This window comes from Malaclemys terrapin, chromosome 23, assembly GCF_027887155.1.
Source record: "Malaclemys terrapin pileata isolate rMalTer1 chromosome 23, rMalTer1.hap1, whole genome shotgun sequence".
NCBI classification, from domain to species: domain Eukaryota; kingdom Metazoa; phylum Chordata; order Testudines; family Emydidae; genus Malaclemys; species Malaclemys terrapin.
This window is the reverse complement of record NC_071527.1, coordinates 5553009-5568349: the sequence shown is the minus strand read 5'-3', so window position 1 is coordinate 5568349 and position 15341 is coordinate 5553009. Positions and strand designations below refer to the sequence as shown.

The 15341-nt window shown below is 59.7% G+C and overlaps 1 protein-coding gene across 1 annotated transcript; it reads right to left on the bottom strand.

The window, feature by feature from the left end:
• Nucleotides 1-497: 497 nt before the first annotated feature.
• SOAT2 (sterol O-acyltransferase 2) lies at nucleotides 498-13240 on the bottom strand. Its single transcript, XM_054012963.1, has 15 exons — nucleotides 13147-13240; nucleotides 12159-12217; nucleotides 11658-11785; nucleotides 10633-10692; nucleotides 9677-9784; nucleotides 7382-7664; nucleotides 6840-6915; nucleotides 6637-6718; nucleotides 6401-6446; nucleotides 4984-5113; nucleotides 4458-4555; nucleotides 3918-4016; nucleotides 3265-3400; nucleotides 2864-3009; nucleotides 498-2476 (listed from the first exon to the last, which is right to left on the bottom strand). Exons 1-15 carry the CDS (start codon nucleotides 13238-13240, stop codon nucleotides 2426-2428), a joined length of 1596 nt encoding a protein of 531 aa, XP_053868938.1. The 3' UTR covers nucleotides 498-2425.
• Nucleotides 13241-15341: the final 2101 nt, after the last annotated feature.

Genomic DNA, 15341 nt, shown 5'->3' with positions numbered 1-15341 from the left:
AAAAAGCCACTTCTCATTGAAAATGCTTTAATGGAAACAATTTGATCAGTTCTGCTATCAATATTAATACGATTGACACACATGCTCTCTCTCCCCCTACCCACCCCATTCATCAACAACTTGTCTTTGTTGACACGCAAAAGTTGTACCGTTTCGGCTATACCCGTATAGTTAAAGCAGCACAGGCTACCTACCTGGTGTGGATGCAGTTATATCAGTATAAGAATGCCTATAATAATATCCAGCATTTATAGAGCACTTTTCATCAGTAGTTCTTCAAATGCTTTACAAAGGAGAGCACTATTATTATCCCTGTTTTACAGATGGGGAAACTGAGGCACAGGAAGGCTAAGTGACTTGCTCAAGGTCACCCAGTGGTAGAGCTGGGAATCAGAACCCAGGTCTTCTGAGGCCTAGGTCAACCCTCAATCCACTCGGCCACACTGCAAGGGGAGGTAGCTATGCTGGTAAAAGGCACCTTTATACCAATAAAGGAATCCACACCAATGGTTTTATTGGTAACAAAATCACACTCCTACTGGACATAGTTCTACTGGGACAATGTCCCTGGAGCAGCATGAACATAAGAACATAAGAATGGCCGTACTGGGTCAGACCAAAGGTCCATCCAGCCCAGTATCCTGTCTACCAACAGTGACCAATGCCAGGTGTCCCAGAGGGAGTGACCCTAACAGGTAATGATCAAGTGATCTCTCTCCTGCCATCCATCTCCACCCTCTGACAAACAGAGGCTAGGGAAGCCATTCCTTACCCATCCTGGCTACTAGCCATTAATAGACTTAACCGCCATGAATTTATCTAGCTCTCTTTTAAATCCTGTTATAGTCCTAGCCTTCACAACCTCCTCAGGCAAGGAGTTCCACAAGTTGACTGTGCACTGTGTGAAGAAGAACTTCCTTTTATTTGTTTTAAATCTGCTGCCCATTAATTTAATTTGGTGGCCCCTAGTTCTTATATTACGGGAACAAGTAAATAACTTTTCCTTATTCACTCTCTCCACACCACTCATGATTTTATATACCTCTATCCTATCCCCCCTTAAGTCTCCTCTTTTCCAAGCTTTAATCTCTCCTCATAGGAGACCCGTTCCAAACCCCCTAATCATTTTAGTTGCCCTTCTCTGAACCTTTTCTAATGCCAGTAAATCTTTTTTGAGATGAGGAGACCACATCTGTACGCAGAATTCAAGATGTGGGCGCACCATGGATTTATATAAGGGCAATAAGATATTCTCCGTCTTATTATCTATTTCTTTTTGAATGATTCCTAACATCCTGTTTGCTTTTCTGACTGCCGCTGCACACTGCGTGGACGTCTTCAGAGAACTATCCACGATGACTCCAAGATCTCGTTGTAGCTAAATTAGCCCCCATCATATTGTGTGTATCGTTGGGGTTATTTTTTCCAATGTGCATTACTTGACATTTATCCACATTCAATTTCATTTGCAGGGCTGGGAGCTGCTGTTAGCAAAGCCTGGCCCTGGGAGAGAGACGATGGCCGCAGGGCCCAGCTGATGCAGAGGTAGTGCTAAAACTGCTCAGTAGGAGGTACCATCCCAGGCAGACAGGTCCCTACGGGCAGCCAGCTGGGGCTGGAGTGCACCTGGGTTTACGGCGACTTGCCCTGTTAGTGAAGCCAAAGGGCTGGGCTCTGCCCTTTCACGGCGTGTGCCGATGGGGTTTCGGGGGCAGGGTGGGAACGCCGCTTGCTCACGGACCCCTCGATCTACACTGCCCTGTCGATGAACCTGCTGGCCTAGAGGATCGTGTCCATTGCCTAGGGAGGTGAGTGTGAATGGAGGAACCGTGCCTGGTGTCAGGATCAGCACCCGATGATTTGTAGGGTGAGACAATGCCAGAGTCCGGGTCTTATCCAGAGGTGGAGCAGGCACGTTTGTGTGAGTGCAGAATTCTCTTGTGTGGCCTTTTCCCCCATGGGAGTGGATGGAAAAGACAGTCCAGCTGCAGGGCTTGAACCCGGGGCTGAGGCACGGGATGGCCCCTGCTGTTGCTCTGGCCCGTCCACACAGTGCACAGGGCTGTCTCAGTGCAAGAATGTCCAGTATGGCTCGCTGGTGCATGGCTGGGGTGGCAGCTGCTCCTCACCCCACCCCAGGTCTCTCCAGAGAGCCAGGCCCACTGGCAATGCCCTCTTGCCCACAGCCTCCCTGGGGAAGCGACCGAAAGCCCGGCCTCGTGGGGGAAATGTAGTCCAGCCCGATCCGCTTTGGCCACGCTGAGCAAGAAAGAAGCCAAAGGGGCAGAGAAGGACATGTGCCGCTCCTCCATGCATCCTGGCAGCAGGAGCTCTTGGTAGCAGGGGTGTCCGGTGGGCCTGGGCGTAGCTGAGCGTCCTCTGGTGTCTACTGGTGCGATGGGGAAGGCGGCACCCAGAGGGGCCCCTAGCTGCGGCAGGACCAGGAGCGCGGTGTCACCAGCCCCCAGAACGTCTTCTGTTGAGAACCCCCCCGGAAATCCAATTAGTGACAGAACCGGGCCCTTGCTGCCCTGGGGGGTGATGGACTCGGGGCCAGGCCAGAGGGAGGGGGACACAACCAACTGACTGAGCCAGAGGGAGAGGCCTGCAGCGTGGGCACAGCCTAGCAGGGAGGGCCAACACCCCTCGCTAGAGACACAGGCCCATGGCCACGGCCTCGAGGAGATGGCCACAGCTACTGGGCGAGAGCGACAGGCTCTGACCCAGGGGCCTAAACGAGAAGGCTGCCCTAGTGCATTAGGGAAATAAGTGACCCGCGATGAGGCCGGGGGCATCTGGTATGGCAGCTAGGTAAGATCTGCCCTCTGTGACCGAGACCAGCCTCCGGCCCGGGTGCCCTCACCTGCTCGAGTGGGCAGTGGATCTGGGCGTACCACTCCTGGCAGTAGAGGCACACCTGGATGCCCTGGCCGATGAAGAGGCAGGTCCACATGATGATGTTCCAGATCAGGCTCTTCCGCTTGTCGTTCAGCAGGAAGTTGAAGATCACTGAGGGGAGAGCCAAGGGGGAGGCTGGGCAGTGACTGCCCCATCTCACACGCCTCCTGTCCCCACCCCACTGGGGTCCCCCCATCTCTGCTGAGTGACCCTGTCGCCGTGTGAACTGGGCCGAGACCCACCCAATCCTCTCCCATCTATGCGGCCGGTGCTTCATCGGCCACTACCGGGGGCTGGCTAAGGTGCTCTCCATTTGCCCCCTTTTCGCCCTGGGGGCCAAGGAGCCGGGCACTAGGCGGCGCTCACCTCCGAAGATGGCAAAGAGGGTGAACATGACGGGGTAGAAGAAGCCGAAGCAGAGGGTGATGACATATTCGTGGACGATGGCGGACGTGATGAAGACAGACAGCATGGCTGCGACCCGGGACCTCCCTCTGAAGAGCTGGAAGGCAGGGAGAAGGCACTGAACCAAGGAGCCATAAGGAGCAGGGTCCCAGACCCCAGCTCCCCTCAGGCCGATGGCCCATCCTATTATTAACCCTCGCCCTGCCAGGAATGTGTCTTGTGCCACGCCACCCTTATGGTGAGACCCCCCTCCTTGTCCTTCCCCCAGCTCCGCACAATCACTGCATAGATCCCTTCTGCTGCACGAGACCACCCCGCAGCAGGGAGCTGGATCCAGAGGAGGGAGCCTCACTAAGTGCCCCTCCCGGTGTCTACTGCCCCAGCCCAGGACCATCTCTGGCTGCTCGCCTGGCACCCTGAGTTGGACGGAGAGCAGCGAGGATCCTTTCAGAGCCCAAAGCCACCTTGCATCATCAGCAGTTCCCGTTTCATTGAGTCCAAGGGCACCATCCTCACCACCTGGGCTGGTGAACAAGGCTCCAAACACTCCCCCCCACCCCTGCCAGGTTCTGCAGTGACGGCCGCAACATCCGACCAGCGCCAGGGCCACGTACCCAGAACAGGTCCTGGTAGAGGTAGTAGTAGAGCCAGTCGTGAACCACCACGTTCCACGTCCGGTAGTAGGTGGCAAAGGATGTGGAGTTCCACCAGTCCTGGGCGCGCACGCAGGGAGAGGGACGAGGGAGAGACGGGAGTGAGCCCGGGCCAAGTGTGCCACAGCGCCCACCCACGTGTGCACGCCCATCTGCAGCACCCGTGGTGCCCACCTGGCGCTCCGGTGTCCCCCCACCCCTTGCCCCTGAAGCTCTGCTCCAAAGGTGGTGCCCTCTGCCCAGCTTGTAGCCCCCAGACAGAGCTGCCACCCCTTCCCCTCCCAGCTCCGTGGCACAGGGCAGCCCAGCTGGGCCTGGGCACTGCAAGCCAGCTCGGGAGCTCCCAGCAGAGGGCAGGCAGAGCCCTGGCACGGGGCACCCTGGCTGAGGTTTCAGGGGTGTGGGGAGGTGAGGCCTTCGGGCTTTCCATGGGTCCCAACCCAAGTCAGGGTGGGTGGGGGCAGGGTTGGCCCCAGAGTGCCCCCCCCCCCCCCCGCTCACCTTGTAGAAGGTCCGGTCGGCAAAGCGCAGCATCTCGGCGAAGGCGTTGAGCCAGCAGTGCAGGAAGGCGAAGAACGCCAGCAGCAGCAGGAAAGTCCCTGCAGTGGCGAGAGGGGAGAGGTCTGGGTTGGGCCGGACGGCTCCCCCCCCCCACCCCAGTGCAGTCTGTCACCCCCGGGGCCTCCTCCTCCCCCACCCTACGCCCTGGAACCGCTTGCCAATTCCCATTGCCGCAGCCTCGCCAACCTCCACGCCCGCCGTTCCACAGGACAATTGCCCCGACCCTTAGGGGGCACTGCCACCCAGGCCAGCTACCCTTGCCCGCTGGTTAATTACAGCAATTATCACCCTCCCAGTCCCATACGACCCCTCCCCCCACAGCCTCCCCACCCACCCAGCTCCAACCACCTCCTCCCCACACAGCCCCTCCATGCACCCGGCCCCACATGGCCCCGCCCAGCTCTGCACAGCTCCGCCCACTCTCCCCAGCCCCACCCCAGGAGGGGAGCGACCAGGGGCCAGGTACCTGGCAGGGTGGCGTTGAAGATGGACAGCACCAGCGTCTTGATGCTGAAGGGCTGCTTGCTCATGTTGGTGAAGACGGGGATGCAGAGGCGCTCCAGGATGAAATAGCTATAGAACAGGCAGCCCAGAAACTGCCGGGGGGACCCAGTCAGGGATACTGCTCCCCCCGCACCTCACAAAGGGCCCCTGGACGGAGCACGCTCTGCTGGAGCGCAGGGTTAGATCTGGGGACACTCCCCACTCCAGCTCCTCCCAGAAGCCTCCCTCAGCGAGACTGAAATGCTTGTCACTGGGCATCGGAGTTGAGAGGCCCGGAGCAGTTCACACCTCCCTGAGCGATTGCCTCAGGCTGTCTGCAGACTCAGGCAGACGTCTCGGCGCCGCTCGCACTCAGGCCACGTGGGCTTTTTGCAACCACAAGGGCTAGAGGCTGGATTTTTTCCCGCCGGGGTCCAATTTCAGTCTTCCGTTGGAAATTTGAAAATCGACAATTTTCCGCCAAAACATTTCCACTTTCGGGCATTTTTTTGACACACCCCGCCCCAAGTCAAAATTCTCCGCAGGAAGCAGACACTTCTGCCGGAAAACGTTTTGTCAACCCCGGCTCCCCCACCCCCGATTTTCCAGCAAAAAACAAGTTTGCTGGGAAAGGTCGATTATCCTCATTTTACAGATGGGAAACTGAGGCACCAAGGGACTGAATGACTCGCCTGGGGTCACAGGGGAGTGTGTCACAGGGCAGGAGGGGATTGAAACCACATAGCCATCCTTCCCCTCTGCCAGCTGGCATCGCGCACGGCCCTCTCTAGAAAAGGGCTGAGCGACGGTTCTCCTCTCTGTAGATTCCTGGCTGGTGGGAAGGCCACGTCTACTCTTAAAACTCTGCAGTGTCGTCCCTCGCTACAGCGCTTCAGGGTAGCCACGTGGTAAATCTACCTCCACAAGAGGAAGAATTCTTCTGTCCACCTAGCACTGTCTACACCAAGGGTTAGCCTGGGATAGCTGCGCCTCTCCGGGGTGTGGATTTGATCCCTGAGACGTAGCTCTGCTGATGTCAGTGTAGATCAACCCTCACATGCTCAGGGTCTAATTGATTGAGGGATCAGGGCTGGGAAGGACCTTAGGGGTTTTTTGACTTTCTCTGCAGCATGGGAACATCTGGGTATGTCTCACCTAATCAATCCCCTGTCTCTAGGGGCCTCAGGCACTGGTGGCACCACGGTCTCTCCTGTTCTTTGCGAGTGGCACACACCAGTTCAGCTCCCCCGAGGACTGAAATGCTTTAGCCCGATTGGGCTCCACGTAGGGGTATCTGGGTGAAATGCAACGGCCTGGGTTAGGCAGGGGGTCAGACCGGAAGGGCCCCTTCTGGCCTCGAATGCTATGAAAGGATTTCAGAGGAAAGCAGCCGTTCTCACCTTGGCGAAGTTCTGAGCGACGTATTTCCACCGGACGTAGGGGGTCCTGGGGGAAGGGAGTCGGTCAGTGGCTGGAGCGTCAGACTATGCCCCCCCCCCCTCCTGCCCCCTTGCTCACAGACCCAGCATGCTCATGGGAAGCAGGTCATGCCTGGGAGGAGTGGGGCTGCCCCCAGGTGTGGATCTCTCTGCCCTCAGCACAGCCCCCCCCCTGCCATGGCATGCAGCAGGCTCACCTGGGGTAACTCTCCCTGTAGATCAGCGTGGGGCAGAACAGAAAATACAAGTACGTTGACATCGCAGGCGGCTTCACCTCCCCTGGAAGGAGAAAAACAAACGTGTGGCTAGGAAATGTCTGTTGGGAGTGCCGGGGGAGAGGCAGAGGGGCACTGGCTGGCACTGGGTACCGGCAGAGAGGGGCCCTGCGATCAGTACTCACCGTCCAGCGGCTTGGCATGGATGATGCCGGGCACGGCCTCCCGCAGGAACGAATGGCTTTTCATCACGAACCGGATCTGGAGAGGAGGGAACAGGGAACTTTGCAAAACCCAGCTCATGCTCCTGACCTGGCCTGTCCCCAGAAAGCCATAGCCCCACCCCAGCCAGAACTGCAGCAGGGCTGGGGGAGTCCCCGGTTCCCTGAAAGACAGTGATGCATGGACACCGTGCAAAGAATCTGGCTAGCGCCCGTCACAGCGCCAACCTTCCCCCTTCTACCTACATCCCATGTGGACCCCCCCAGTGGAAGCTGGGCCCCCCATCCCGGAAGGTAGGATGACCCTAGCTTTGTGGGGCTGTGTGAGGAGCCAGATGCTCAAATAGACTCCAGGAACTTGCCTAGAGAAACATCTGGTTGAAGACATCTACAGTGGGGCAGCAGGAGTACGGGACAGCTGGACGGTGACTACAGGACAACTGGTCCTGCTGAGCCATGGGGACCTCCTGCCCTGCCTGTGCCCTGCCCTGCCCCATGGCACTCACCTGCTCGAGGACGACGATGAACCTGGATGCGGGTGGGAGCTGGTACTGGATCACCATGTAGATGGGGTAGAAGCCAAGCACGGTGGTGTGGCAGGCCAGCAGCGCCCCCCAGAGGATGGCAGTGAAGAGGCGGGGGAAGCGCACGGTGTGGTAGGAGCCAGCCCACAGCTGCAGGGCTTTGTAGGGGACCAGCAGGGTATAGAGGAACATGACCAGCCAGGTGGCCAGCACCGTGGGGAGACGCCCGAAGGCAAAGATGAAGAGGTCAAAGTCCAGGACTAAGCTGCAGGGGGAGAGGAGGGCGACACAGGACTCAGAGCTGCACCATGGACCCGCCATGTATCATGGGCCGTAGGGACGCTCATGGCCCTACAGACCCTCAGGGCCCTATCACATTCCACTAGGGGTGTTCGTGCTCCTACGGACCCTCAGGGCCCTGTGGCATTCCACTAGGGGTGTTCGTGGCCCTACGGGCCCTCAGGGCCCTATCACATTCCACTAGGGGTGTTCGTGCTCCTACGGACCCTCAGGGCCCTGTGGCATTCCACTAGGGGTGTTCGTGGCCCTACGGACCCTCAGGGCCCTGTGGCATTCCACTAGGGGTGTTCGTGGCCCTACGGACCCTCAGGGCCCTGTGGCATTCCACTAGGGGTGTTCGTGGCCCTACAGACCCTCAGGGCCCTGTGGCATTCCACTAGGGGTGTTCGTGGACCTACGGACCCTCAGGGCCCTGTGGCATTCCACTAGGGGTGTTCGTGGACCTACGGACCCTCAGGGCCCTGTGGCATTCCACTAGGGGTGTTCGTGGCCCTACGGACCCTCAGGGCCCTGTGGCATTCCACTAGGGGTGTTCGTGGCCCTACGGACCCTCAGGGCCCTGTGGCATTCCACTAGGGGTGTTCGTGGCCCTACGGACCCTCAGGGCCCTGTGGCATTCCACTAGGGGTGTTCGTGGCCCTACGGACCCTCAGGGCCCTGTGGCATTCCACTAGGGGTGTTCGTGGCCCTACGGACCCTCAGGGCCCTGTGGCATTCCACTAGGGGTGTTCGTGGCCCTACGGACCCTCAGGGCCCTGTGGCATTCCACTAGGGGTGTTCGTGGCCCTACGGACCCTCAGGGCCCTGTGGCATTCCACTAGGGGTGTTCGTGGCCCTACAGACCCTCAGGGCCCTATCACATTCCACTAGGGGTGTTCGTGGCCCTACGGACCCTCAGGGCCCTGTGGCATTCCACTAGGGGTGTTCGTGGCCCTACAGACCCTCAGGGCCCTGTGGCATTCCACTAGGGGTGTTCGTGGCCCTACAGACCCTCAGGGCCCTATCGCATTCCACTAGGGGTGTTCATGGCTCCATGAACCTTCACTAGGGATCTTTGTGTCCCTAAAGCCCTCCAATGAACCTTCACTGCCCTATGGCAAACACTACGGACCTTCCTGACCCTACGAACACTGCCGAAGGCTGCCCCAGGCTTTCTGCCAGTGCTCCCTTGGGAAGCCCTTGGGCCGCGTATTCTCACCGTGTAGGGCAGGGGTGGCCAACCTGAGCCTGAGAAGGAGCCAGAATTTACCAATGTACATTGCCAAAGAGCCACAGTAATACGTCAGCAGCCCCTCATCAGTTCCCCCCTCCCAGCGCCTCCCACCCACCCGCAGCCCCACCGATCAGCACCTCCCAATCAGCTGTTTTGTGGCGTGCAGGAGGCTCTGGGGGAGAGGGGGGAGGAGCGAGGACACGGCAGGCTCAGGGGAGGGGGCAGGAAGGGGTAGAGTGGGGACAGGGACTGTGGCAGAGCCAGGGGTTGAGCAGTGAGTTCCCCCACCCCCGGCACAGTGGAAAGTTGGCACCTGTAGCTCCAGCCCCGGAGTCGGTGCCTATACAAGGAGCCGCATATTAACTTCTGAAGAGCCGCATGTGGTGTAGGGGAAGGGGCCCAACTCATGTTCTCGTGGTTAAACCCCCCTCCCACACGCCCTGCTGGTGTCATTGCTGGATGGGCAGAGAGGAAGGGGGCGACCCCAGAGGGAGTCTCCCCGGAGCGGGGAGAGAAGGGGCTGGAGAAAATGCCACTTCCTCCTCTTTAGTGCAAGCTGGGGTCCCTCAGGCTGGGCTGTGGAGCCCTGGGGATCTGCCACATCCCCAGGCATACAAGGCTGTGATTGGTTGGGGGTGGGGATCCTCCTGCCACCCTCCCCCAGGAACACTGTGCTCTGATTGGTCAGGGCAGGGATCCCCCCAGGCCACACCCCCAGGCAAAAAAAAACGTGATTGGGCGAAGCGGGGATCCTCCTGCCATACCTCCCTTGGTCGATGAAGTCCACCACGACAGTGCTGACGATGAAGACACAGAGCACGGCAATGAACATGTGATAGATGGTTTGGAAGTGCTCCACCTCCAGCAGCTCGCTGGAAAAGAGCCGGGCAGGGAAGTCATGCTACCCGCCCAGAAATAGGGGAAGGGAAAGGACTGACCCACCCGCCCTGTGTCCACAGCCTCTTCCTGGCTGGCGGGGGGGAGAGAGGGAGGAAGTCCTCCAACCTTCAATAACAAAGCTGCAGGCAGATCGTCATCCCCATTTTACAAGTGGGTAAACTGAGGCACAGAGTGGCAAAGAGACTCGTCTGAGAGTGTGGCACAGCCAGGACTCCTGACTCCCAGCCCCCCCGAGCTCTAGCCACTAGGCCCCACTCCACTTCCAGAGTTGAGTCAATGGAACCCAGGAGTCCTGACTCCCAGCCCCACCACTCTAACCAGTAGCTCCTATTCTCCTCCCACGGCCAGGCAGAGAACTCAGGTGTCCTGACTAAATGACCCAACTCATGGAAGCTCCAGCACAAGGGGTCCCCCTAGGGGCACACACAGCTTCCCCCCCCAGCTCTGTCTCCCCCACCTCCCATTCTGTAAGATCCAACAGCACAGGGGCCATTCCAGGCCATGTCGGGTGTGGGGGGAGGGCAGTTCTGGATGTGGGAGGGGAAGTCCCTCACCCCAGCTACTCCTTGGTTGCCTCTAGGGTCGCTGAGCAGCCCTCCAGTCTCCCCTAAGCAGGCCCAGGATAGCTTCTTACTGCGATGAGTCCATCCTGTCCGGTGCCCTGTGCTGGGGATTTAGGGCTCTGGGTGGGTGTTGGGTCCATCCCAGCTGGATGTATTGCAATGTCAGGCCCTGCCCCCTTGTCACCCTGCATCAGGCTGGCACACCTGGGCATCGAGGTGCAGCTCCCCGCCGCTGCACCAAGCCAGGCCGTACTCACTCGAGCAGCGACTGCCGGTCGATGAACACCTTCCGCTTCTCCAGCAGGGAGCCTCTCCCCCTAAAGGATTCCAGCGGGGATTGGGGTTAGACCTGGGGGAGAAACTCCCACCCCCGAATCGGCGCGCTGCTTTTCTAGTGCACCTTCCATCCCAGGACAATGCCCCCCCCTTTCTAATGAGCCGGTGCATGCTCACCGCTGCTGGGTGGAACCAGAAGAGCTCAGCTGTGTTTCACAGGCCCTACACTGCTAATGGCTAACGGGGATTCTCCTGCAGCTCACGCTGCATGGGACTGGGCTTCTGGAGTAGCCAGGTTCATGTCCACTGGCACCACGAAGTTCCAAGCAGTAACCACAGACTGGGGAAGGGGCTTGTCATAGCCACCTCCCCACACGCACTGCACTTCTAGGATAGTCACAGCCAGTCACCATCCCCACCAGCTGCAAGGTGGGTGGGCGGAAGGTGTCCCCCGAGGGGGATCAGCACATGGGGGTCTCCAGTTTGATGCTTAAAGCGCTGGTTAACAGAGCAGTAGATGCTGGCTTTCGGACCCTATGACGCCAACACAGCCTGTACCCTAATGGGCTCACGGGCTAACTGGACATGGGGTAGGAGGGGAAACTGAGGCACAGAGGGGGGCAGTGACTTGCCCACAGTCATGCAGCAGGAACGGGACTTGAACCCAGGTGTCCTGAGTCTCAGCCCAGCACCCTCACTACCGGACCAGGCTGTGGATGACTCTACCTACTCAGCAGGGGGGCCTGGGTGGGGTCTGGGCAGGAGGGGGTGGGGCACCGGCTTTCAGCACCGCTGCCATGTCAGTGCCCCCATCCCCCGTGTCACACCCCAGTCACCCCCTTCTGGGTTAGGTGAGAGAATCCCTGGTTGGCTGGCGGCCAGGAAGGAGATCCCCGAAGCAGGGGACTCCCCATGGAGGTGCCGCGTGGTGGCAGGGAGAGGAGCCCCAGAGCCGGGGGGAGGAGTGGGGGTGCTGGGTGGGCGGATCCCCGCCCCCTGCTCTCACCTGTCCTCTCTCTCCAGCCGGGCCTTTCTGTGGGGCTGCGGGTAGCACCGTGCAGCCTCCTCCGCGGCCTTGTCCAGCAGGTCCCCGAGCTGCGCCTGCATGTGCTCCAGCAGCTCCGACTTCACCACCTGCCCCGGGGTGGGGGTAGGGGGGAACAAGGTGGTGACTGGTCTCCCCAGAGAGTATCCCAGCATGCACCCTGGGAGGTGCTTCCCCCCTCCCCTCGATTTCTCACACCCTCATCCCAGCTGCCTCCCTCCGGCCCCCCAACCAGCTCTGCCAGCTGGTGCCAGGGCCTCGGGGGGGGGGGCAGCTCCTCCCAGCGCCCTGCTCCGGAGCCATCAGCATCCTCCCCTGGCCCCGATCCCCCACCACCCGCCCAGGAGACAAGCTGCCTGGGGGGATGGGCTCTCCCATGGGACCCCGCCATTGCTCCTTCCCCAGCAACCATCCACGTAGCCCCCGCTGCCCACCCCAGACCCAGGCGGAGCCCTGCCTTACCTCCATGCGTCTCCTCCATTGGATGAGGCTGGTGACACTCTCCGGTTGCTCGATGTTCCCTGGGGTGGGGGAGCAGGGGGCAGCAGGTCAGTCACGTGTCACCCGCTGGGTGGTGCCCCCTGCAGGGGAGGTGCTGAATAGCGCAGCTCCTGTCAGAGCCAGGGGTGCATTGGGGGCCCCTCATTTCCATGCCAGAGGGGTCGGCAGCTCTCTGAGGGCCTGATGCCTTGGCAACCAACACCACCGGCACCATAAAATGGCCACGTGGCAGGGCCGGAAATATCCCCATTTGCCTGGAGGTTTGGGGATCCCCCCCACCCCATTTCCGCCACGGCTTGGTGCCATCTCGTACCGTGACAGAGGCGAATTGGAGTGGGATGGGCCCATGGAAACCAGCCCACCGAGCCGGCACCGCCGCAGGAGGGGTTGGATGCCAGCCCGGCTGGCTGACTCACAGGGACTGGTGGGGCATTGACGTACCAGCCCCACTGCAGGCTGGTACCACCGCCTGAACCTGGAGCTCCCAGGACTGCAGCTGCTGGGTCGTAAAAGGATGAGGGGAAACGCCTGAGCTGGCAAGCTCCCTGCCTGTCCACCCCAGCTGGGTAATACACCCCCCCCCCCGCTACCTGGGCATGGGCACATGGGTCTGAAATGCCAGATGCTCACCACAAGGTACCTGGCAACCCACATGGCTGTAACATGCCACAACCAGTCACCCGCACACGGCTGTGACCTGGCACATGCCGCTCGGGCACACGCTGCTCCAGCCCCAGGCACCAGTGACATGCCCCAGGCTGCGCTGTCCCCAACAGCTGCACGCTGGGCAGTCACTGCTCTGGACCCAGGCACCGCCCCCCCAGCTCTGATGCCCTGGCAGGTCCCATCTATACTTGGGCGCCTGCCCAGAGCTCCTGAAATGCTGCACCCCACCTCCCCTTCCTCCTCCTTCCTATCCCCCCGCCCCCGCTCTGCCCCTGCTCCTCACCGTCCAGCCCCTGAGTCTCCTCCTCTTCCTCCTGCCTTCGCCCCGCTCTCTTCCTCTGCCTGGCTCTGCCAGGGGCCCTCTGGCCTTGCTCCATGTCAGCCCCGGAGGGAATGGAACTGGGTCAGAGCGGCCGCCCCAGAGCTACCATCCTCTTCTTCCCCCGGGACTGCCGCCCTCCCAGCGCTGGGCCCTGTCCGGTCAGCTGATTGGCAAGGGGGGTAAAGTCCTTGGAGGAGTTTTTACACTCTGGGATCCAGGCTGGAGATGGGAGCCTTGGACCCTCCTCGCAGGGGTGATAAGATAAAGCCCTTATCAGGGCAGAGATAGCAGGGCCTGTGGTTCCAACCTCTGCCCCCAGCCGGGGTCACACCCCCACACACACACTTTAAAACTTTGCCTTTGGGCACATAATCATCAGGTCCCCGCCACATGGGATGGGCCTGGGCAGAGGTGGAGCAGGCACCTAGACTGGTACCTTTGCTCCCCTATGGGCCGGTGTGGAGACACTCAGAGCCGCATCCCTGTCTCTTGCTGATTGTGGGTACCGCTGGCTCTTGGATATTCCCAGCATGCTTTGCGCAGGGAAGTTGCAGCAAGAAAGAGCAGGATGGGTGCCAGGCTGGGCTCCCGGTTAGCCCATCCCCTGCTGATCTCTATTCCCCCTGTGATCTTATTGGGGCACAGCGCTCATCTCTGCTCCCTGCCCTACACCGTGACTGAACAGCTGCTATGCTCTTCCCCAGAGCTGGCTGCATCTCAGGCGGGGAAGGGAAAGGGATCAGCATTAGGTCTAAGGAAGCTCCCAGGAGGGGAGAGGGTGTCACGCCTGCTTACACCAGTGAGTCATTTGGCCCGCAGCCTCGCAACGTTCCAGAGTGACGATTCAAACATCTTCGTGCTAGGCACCGCTGCTTAGGGACCACCACCCTTCCTCCGCCCTCTGCCCCCCCTCACAAGGGGCTGTCTCTGCCCCACACCATGGGGCCCCTCTTTGTTCCCTTCATGCCCCAGAACAACCCACCCTCCTCCATGAAGAAGCATCTTTGCCCCTTTTTCTCCCACTCTGCAGTGGGGCGGGGGGTGAGCCAAATGGACCCGTTGGCTGTACAAGGCAGCACCCTGCTGGCATTCAGCCTGTCTGGCAGCCTTGGACTTCCCAGCAGGGCTAAGGCCTCTTGGGGCTGAGGGGGAACTTTGAGCCAACCGCCCCGGGCTCTTATCGGCAACTGATGAAGGGTTACCGAGGCGATACCTCTGCAGGGCTGAGCTCTCAGGCCCTCCAGCCGCAGGGCTGGGGCTGGCTTGGAAGAAGCTACATTTTACGGCCCTGCCCGCACTTAAAGAAATCTTTGAATCCAATTTAGTGCTGATGCCAGATCCCCAGTTGGCAGCCCCCTAGCCAAAGGCCTCCAGCCCACTCTGGGGCAGGGCCAGACCTGGAAACTCTCACCTGCCCCCCATCTGCCCCTGGAGGGAACCCCCAAGGGGGGGACAGAGATCTCATCCGGGCTGGTTGAAAATGATCTGTTGAACTGTTTCCTGATGGAACATTAGGTGTTCCACTAAGTAAATCTAGTCACAGTCCGGCTTTGCTCCTGCAGGAATGGCTGATATTTTTTTTTGGTAAAACAAGCGAACATGTGAAAGCCAACAAAATGTTCTTTGCGATGCTGCCATGGGGCCTCATGAGAGTTGTAGTTCAGATGCCTCATTCCCTCACTCTCTTCTACAGGCCAGACTCCTCAGCTGGACTCTATCTCCCATGAGCCACTGCCTCCTCTCTCCACAAGGGGAACCATGGTACACCATGGGAGATGTGGTCCAGCCCAGGAGCCCAGGATATAAAATATCCGCCCCCCATTTGTTTGTTTTTTTGCACACTGGGGCTCAAGCGATGGCTCTGATTCTCTTCCAACTGGCCTCAGCCACTCCGGGCGGATCTCATCCGCATTGTCAATAGCATTCATTAAACAGAGGGCTGCTGACAGACTCCAGGAAGCAGGTAGGGCCACATAAGTTTGATGGATGCTCCTTCCGCCAATGGAACTGAGTGCGACCAAAGAAAAGCAAGTCGCTGCTACTCTCATCAGTACCAACCTGACCAAAGGGATGGCTGAGCATCACGACACGTGGCCCTAAGAGAGGGCCCTGTTCCAAAGGCAGGTGGAGAGTCCACACTGAAATAGGCCAGGTCT

Excerpts from the sequence above, each read along its gene's own strand:
- SOAT2 (XM_054012963.1), bottom strand. The coding sequence starts at position 13,240 with ATGGAGCAAGGCCAGAGGGCCCCTGGCAGAGCCAGGCAGAGGAAGAGA. Across the intron at positions 12,218-13,146 it reads GGAGACTCAGGGGCTGGACG|GGAACATCGAGCAACCGGAG; the intron begins GTGAGGAGCAGG and ends CCCCCACCCCAG. Across the intron at positions 9,785-10,632 it reads GACCGGCAGTCGCTGCTCGA|CGAGCTGCTGGAGGTGGAGC; the intron begins GTGAGTACGGCC and ends GCTCTTTTCCAG.